The 7,500-nt window shown below is 34.7% G+C and overlaps 1 protein-coding gene across 6 annotated transcripts in view; it reads left to right on the top strand.

Annotated features, from left to right (window-relative positions):
- The first annotated feature begins 4,232 nt into the window (after positions 1–4,232).
- LOC135207317 (rab11 family-interacting protein 3-like) overlaps positions 4,233–7,500 on the top strand; it is a 413,008-nt gene continuing 409,740 nt past the window's right edge. For 5 of the 6 annotated variants that reach the window (XM_064239008.1, XM_064239007.1, XM_064239005.1 and 2 more), the window contains exon 1: positions 4,234–4,505. In XM_064239008.1, the coding sequence (XP_064095078.1) occupies positions 4,374–4,505 (132 nt within the window). In that variant the 5' untranslated portion in view covers positions 4,234–4,373. Of the gene's footprint in view, positions 4,506–7,500 lie in introns of all 6 variants that reach the window. The other variant, XM_064239009.1, reaches the window with a different exon arrangement.

Below are 7,500 nucleotides of genomic sequence, written 5' to 3'. Positions count from 1 at the left end.
ACAGACAGTGCTGAGGGGTGCCGTAAGATTGTCATGAATTTTATCTTGGCTAGATCATCTCGATGAACAGTTGAAAAAAATGTCTGCAGAAGTCTTCATATATATATATATATATATATATATATATATATATATATATATATATATATATATATATATATATATAAATTTTTTTCATGTGATTTGGTGGGATTGTGAAGGAGTGCCACGGTATATAATGATTGCATTAGTTTGGGTGCTATCACTAAAAAAAGATGGAGAACCGCAGGTATACAAAAAGCCGTTGGTCCCGTTGCTGAATAATCACTGGTTCCATGCAACGTAAAAACACCTTACAAATAAACAAAGATGGATGCTTGTGGCCAAGCAAGTGGGAGAACGCATTATTCCAGCTCTCACTCGTTGTTTGTGCGTTTCCCTCCTGCCTGCCAGGGTAACATCGTCCACGTTCCATATTTGTGGAGGAAAAAGAGGTGGACGGCGCCGGATTCGTATTGATAGAAAACAGGGTGATGCAAGGTACCTTGGGGTGATGGCTTTATACGACGAATGCTTCCAGATACATAAACTGAATCAAAGTAATCAACTAGTTCTTCTTGCCCTTCAAGAGTCGTATTTTTCACAACTGCTATGCCCTCCTCAACATCCATCAGTCAAGGGTAGAAATGCTTAACTATGGAGCATACCAACAGATTGTTTGATTTCCTCCTGGTTTTCATATCTCTGCTGTATACTAGGGGGGTGAGGGAGAGAGCTACTGTCCCGGGGGGGGGGGGGATTTGACCGGGTCCCACCTAATTCGTTGCAATGTAAACATTACTTAACAGTTCTTTGCAGCGTTCCTTCGGCCCCTAGATGCAACTCCCTTTCATTCCTTTTACTATACCTCCATTCATATTCTCTTTCTTCCACCTTACTGTCCACCCTTTCCTAATAATTGTTTCATAGAGCAACTGCGAGGTTTTCCTCCAGTAACACTTTTCAAACCTTTTACTGTCAATTTCCGTTTCAGTGCTGAATGGCCTTAGTTGTCCCAGTGCTTGGCATGATGCCAAACATCTATATAAATCTAATCAAATGACGTTGAATTAAGCTATTAAAATATAGTCTTGCAGACGCTTTTTTCACTCTGTCGTCCCTAATTTTCCATCGATTTTAATAAATATAGGCTCATTGGAAAGCTCTTGAAAATCTCCTTTAAATGCATCTAATTAAGCGTGTAGAAATTACGGCGCTGCAGTGTTTTATGTAAAGATATCCAGATATCCATTTTACCTGGGTTCGATTTTTTTTTTTACTCTACTGTTCCCAATTTTTTTATATACATTTTAATAAATTTATCATCGGTTAAAAGCCTATGTCCATTCTATGTTTATAGTTCCATGCAATCAACTATTCAGGCCAGTAAAGACAATAGTATATGTATGTATGTATATATATATATATATATATATATATATATATGTATAGTAGTTGTATGTATATATATATTATATATATAATTATATTATTATAATATATATATATATGTATGTATCGTATTTGTATGTATGTATGTATGTATGTATGTATGTAGTAGTATGTATGTATGTGTGTGTGTGTGTGTGACGCAAGACAAATCTTGTCAGCCGCCGAGGTTAGGATCTATATTACTTTAGGCGACTGCCCTACCATTAGGTCACGAGTCCCTTATGTAACGTAATTGGTGCATATATTAGTCTTTGAGAGCTCTGTAGCATTCATGCTTGCATTAATTTAGGGTTGAGTTTGCTAGGACAACGCCATGCCCCGCAGATAACTGGTTACGGGAACTTTTGTCCCTATTAACCCTTAAACGCCGACTGGACGTATTTTACGTCGACATTTTTTGTCTCTCGGGTGCCGACTGGACGTATTTTACGTCGACATACAAAAGTTTTTTTAAAAATTCGCAGAAAAATACTTTTAGGCCTACCAGCCAAAAACTCTTGAATCACGCGCCTTGGGGGATGCTGGGAGTTCACGGATCAAGGTATTGTTTTGTTTACAATCGTTACGCAGGCGCGCAAGCGCGAATTTCTTTCTTGCCGCACTAAAAAGTATCTGTGACACATCTCGGAAATTATTTCGTCACTTTGACATAATTTTTGTACCATTTTAAATTAGCCGTTACATGGAGTATTATATATGAAAATGTGCGCATTTTTATGAAGAATACAACAAAAAAATATTCATGATTGTAGCTTTTATCAGTTTTGAGATATTTTCATATAAATAACGATAAGTGCTAAAATTTCAACCTTCGGTCAACTTTGACTCTATCGAAATGGTCGAAAAACGCAATTGTAAGCTAAATCTCTAATATTTTAGTAATATTCAATCATTTAAATTAATTTTGCAACTAATTGGAAGTCTCTAGCACAATATTTCGATTTATGGTGAATTTATGAAAAAACATTTTCCTTACGTCCGCGCGGTAACTCTTCCGAAAAAATCATACATGCGATTGTGGTAACGTTTGCACCATTTTAAATTAGCCGTTACATAAAGTTTTATATATGAAAATGTGCGCAATTTCATGCACAATACAACTATAAACAACCCATGGTTGTAGCTTTTATCAATTTTGAAATATTTTCATATTAAAAATGATAAGTGACAAATTTTCAACCTTCGGTCAACTTTGACTCTACCGAAATGGTCGAAAAACGCAATTGTAAGCTAAACCGCTTATATTCTAGTAATATTCAAGCATTTACCTTCAGTTTGCAACAAATTGGAAGTCTCCGGCACAATATTTCGATTTATGGTGAATTTATGAAAAAAATAACATTTTCCTTACGTCCGCGCGGTAACTCTTCCGAAAAAAATCATACGTGCGATTGTGGTAATGTTTGCACCATTTTAAATTAGCCGTTACATAAAGTTTTATATATGAAAATGTGCGCAATTTCATGTAGAATACAACAATAAATAATTGAAGGTCGTAGCTTTTCTCATTTTTAAAATACTTGCATATAAATCACGATAAATAGAAAAAAAACCACGTTCGGTCAACTTTGACTCTACCGAAATGGTCGAAAAACGCAATTGTAAGCTAAAACTCTTACAGTCTAGTAATATTCAGTCATTTATCTTCATCTTGAAACAAATTCGAAGTCTCTAGCACAATATTTAGATTTATGGTGAATTTTAAAAAAAATCTTTCCTTCCCTCCGCGTGCGGATTCTCCGCCACAAATCTCCGAAATGCGTATGTTCCATTCTCGGAATATTTGCTCCGTTTCATATTAGGCATTTCATAGTGTTTTATATATGAAAATGTGCGCAATTTCATGTAGAATAAAACGAAAAATATTTGAAGGTTGTAGCTTTTCTTATTTCCGAAATAATTGCATATAAAAGAATATATATATAAAAAATTCGACATTTGGTCAACTTTACCTAGTCAGATATGGTCGAAAACTGCATTTGTAAGCTAATATTCTTACAGTATAGTAATATTCAATCCTTTTTCTTCATTTTGAAAGAAATTGGAAGTCTCTAGGACAATATTTAGATTTATGGTGAATTTTTAAAAAAAATATTTGTTTACGTACGTGCGTTACGAATTCATGCATTATTTTGTGATAATATTTTCTCTGTGTTGCTTTTATCGTTTTACAATGTGTTATATACCAAAATGATTGCAATTTATTGTACATTACAACGAAATAAAAAGGAACTCGTTACCTTTAACCGTTTTGCGCACAGCGCGATTTGAATACAATTATATATGAAATTTCGTTTTTGCGCTATCATATATCGCATTATTTATATATGATAATGATAATTTTTTTCATTTCTGATGGTTGCATACTAAACTTCAGCCAATGGAAAAAAAAGGAGCCAAAAATGAACTCTTAATCTTAAAAATTAAGCGCGCTGTGATTTTTTGAAAAAAATATTTTTTCCGCTTCCGGGCTCACTCTGAAACACTTCCGGCACACGGGAGACATTTTTTTTTTACCGCTTCGGCGTTTAAGGGTTAAGTTAATATGAATGGTCACCCATTCAAATATTTGAAGAAAATCAGTGTTGGTCAACTTCATTACTGCATATGAGCGGACATCGGATAATGAGCACATTGACCGACGGTAATCAAAACAGGACAGAAAGGTTTAAATGACTTGACCCTCTAGCACTTGTCAGACGTAAGCCGCTTAGCCGCTGACTGCCCCGATGATGAGTCGGAGGTCGGATTGAGTCTCCGAGTCAGTGTTTGGCGAGACTTGCTGGTGAAAGGATGTGTGTCGGTTGTGCGCTTCACGTAGTGGCTGTGTGATACATATGCAGTTTTCGTACTCGATTACCATGAAAGGTGCTCGTGTCATTTAGTATAATGTAAACAGGAAAATGGCAGTGTCTGAGAAGTTTTTTGATCAACTCCGACAAGTGTTTGAGGTTTGCGATGTCGAACAACGTGGTACAATCAGTCTTCGTCATTTGTTGCACTTGGCGGGAGAGCACTTCGGCTCATCGCAAAATGTGAGTAAACATTGTCATTTTTTACATTTATCTATAGTTGTTCCATTGAAGCTAACGAATGATACCTAGGTAACAGTTGAAGCCTCGTAAATGTTCAGTGTACTGTGTACTGTGGGTATCGTCAAGGAGTTGGCTATGTTACTTGTCCTTAGTCCTATTCGTGTTGAACTGTTACTGAAATCAATGTTACTAGAAATGTGATGAGTTTGGGTAATGGCCATAATGTCAACCCCAGTGAGTGTCCTGTTATTATTTTTCTTAATCTTAGCAGCACAACAATTGTGGTGAATGCCAATATTTTTACAAATGTAAACAACTGGCATAAGATGTTATTGTAGTGACATTAACCATATGCAGATCCTATGCTTGCTTTCAGTAAAGTATCATTGAACATTATTTGAAATTATAGTTTTAGCTCGTTATTGTTTAGGTAAATTTTAGTCCTGCACACAGTGGCGGATTTAGAATCTTTCATTGGTGCAGAGCTTATGATCACTTACGCTTATATATGTGTGTAGCATATACACAGTACTATTATATATTATTTTTCGGAAGACTCCAGCCACCTCCAACATTAAAATTTATATTTTTCTTGGGTAAAACATAACAGAAAACTTCTTCTCAATACATAAGCTTCGCAAATTCTTAATAACAGAGAATAAAACTAAATTACTATAGGCCTAAGTCGGGAATTTTTTCTAAGTTCATTGTTTATATCAATATGTTTATATATGTATGCACACATACTATATACCTATACACAGTAGTAGTTTTTGTTGTTGGAATAATAATTAACTAAGAAAATTTTGCCACTGATAATGATTTATTGAAAGAAATTAGGTAGATCTAGGGTACCTATCCGCGGCGGCACAGACTATGGCAGTTCACCAAATCCGGCATTGTCTGCACTCAAACCCCATTTTGCCATCCATTTTTATTATAGCCATACGGAATATTATGAACGATACTGACACACTTCTCATTAGCCTGTCTCTCACCGATGCTATGATGCTATGCAATATTCGCTTCATAGAGAAAAATGCGTAACTCGAGTAGGAGCACATCAGATTTCTTATTACTAAAAGGCAAGTTAATCGTCGTTTAACCGAAGCGTGTCAGAGGTGCAAAGCTTTGTCCAGCCATATTATTTAAATATTTATTGATCTTTTAGGTTACAAGTTATTGCATTAACGTGGAAAACTGGATTAAATGCTGAAATGACAGGAAGCGTTTGGGAATTTCAGCTGTCAGTTAAACCTTGGAGCATGAGCTTCATTTCTTTCAACTTAGGAATTGACACGCTTCTCTCTCTCTCTCTCTCTCTCTCTCTCTCTCTCTCTCGTGTCAACCAAAATCTTTATATACATATATATAATATATATATATATATATATATATATATATATATAATATATATATATATATATATATATTGAGTTATTCCCTAATGCATAGGCCGATGAGATGAACAAGAAACCCAGACTTGATAACCGCCCCCCCAAAAAATAAAGAATAATGAATGTTGGAAGAGAAATGTTATAAGAATAAAACAATACAGGGACAGTTAGATAATTCTAGAATTCGGAAGTAAAAAGAAAGTCCCTCGTACTAAGGAATAGCTGTTGGTATTTGGAGTAAATACATAGTTGCTGAGAATTTTTTGAATAAAAGTCGTTGTCTGATGACGTTTAAAGTTTTATTTAGTCCAGTTAGTTAATTTAGGAGACTAAAAATTACTTGTATTAATTTCATAGGTTAGGAGAGTGCGTGTCTAATCGAGTTTTACTGGAATTCTCATGGCTTACTTTGGGATTAGTGGATCTGTAGTTGTGGCTCAGAAAAATCTGGGATATATTTTTTGTCCATATATCACATTACGTCAGTGCTATAAAATTCTACAGGTGCGATGGACAGGTGTTCCTTGTGAATGTTACCACTCAGTGAGACTGCAAACTACAATCTAGCCTAGTCTGCGGCTTGTGAGGTAAATGAAGTAGTAATCACTAACGAGATCACAAAGCGAGTTGATATGGTATGAGTGATAGTATAGCTTTCAGGCAACTCGCCTTAAGAGTGAACATCCAGGGATAATAAGGAATGTTTTTATCACCTAATGAATCTGGGAAAAAAATAATAATTTAGACAAAATCGTCTGTAGTGGCTTGGTGTATGCTAATATCTTCTTTTACAATTGTTTTAATATAATATAAAGTTGAACCGAAGTAGCAGAGTTTTATGAAGTAACTTGAAGTTTGAACGAATGAAAATGATTCTAGAATTATGTAGGAACAAATACCTTCAGTGGTGGATCACAGTCCATGCTCCGTTCTCTATTGCTGATTAAAAAAAAATCTTTGCAACAGTTGAAAAATGTAGTATACCTTTTTTTAACCTCGAGTGTTAATTTTTTATATAAATAAGGAAAAATTTAATAACAAATCCCTTGTTCATGCTCAGCATGTACATGAAACTTTACATTTCTTGCATTAAAGTTGAGTACTCCTTTCAATATCATTTATATGTTTCCTGCACGGCGCAGTCTTTTATGTGGGCTATTCATTATTATGCTCCATGGCACTAACCCCACCTGGCCCACAACCTTAACCGGTTGGTATTATGCATTTGAGGAATTTTATTTTCATTGTGCATTTCTCTTGCATATGTCCAAATTTCTACCATTTATGGCTGTATGTATCTGACAGTATCGGTTAAAGACATTGCAAGATTAGCTTTGTATGATTTGTTCTTTTGTTCCTTTAGTAATCCTGTCCTTATCCGTGTAGATGATTTAACGAGATATGATAGTATATTCTGTTTTAATATACTATATATATATATATATATATATATATATATATATATATATATATATATATATATATCGTTTAGGTATAGTTAATACAAATGACCCTCACTTAGGATACTTGCATCATCATTTGGTACATTTGCTGTCATAATGCAGCTCTAATTAATTTGTAGTATTTCTTCAACAGAA

The sequence above is a fragment of the Macrobrachium nipponense genome, chromosome 32 (assembly GCF_015104395.2).
Source record: "Macrobrachium nipponense isolate FS-2020 chromosome 32, ASM1510439v2, whole genome shotgun sequence".
Taxonomy (NCBI): domain Eukaryota; kingdom Metazoa; phylum Arthropoda; class Malacostraca; order Decapoda; family Palaemonidae; genus Macrobrachium; species Macrobrachium nipponense.
The sequence above is the reverse complement of the archived record's forward strand: the minus strand, read 5'-3'. Positions and strand labels throughout refer to the sequence as shown.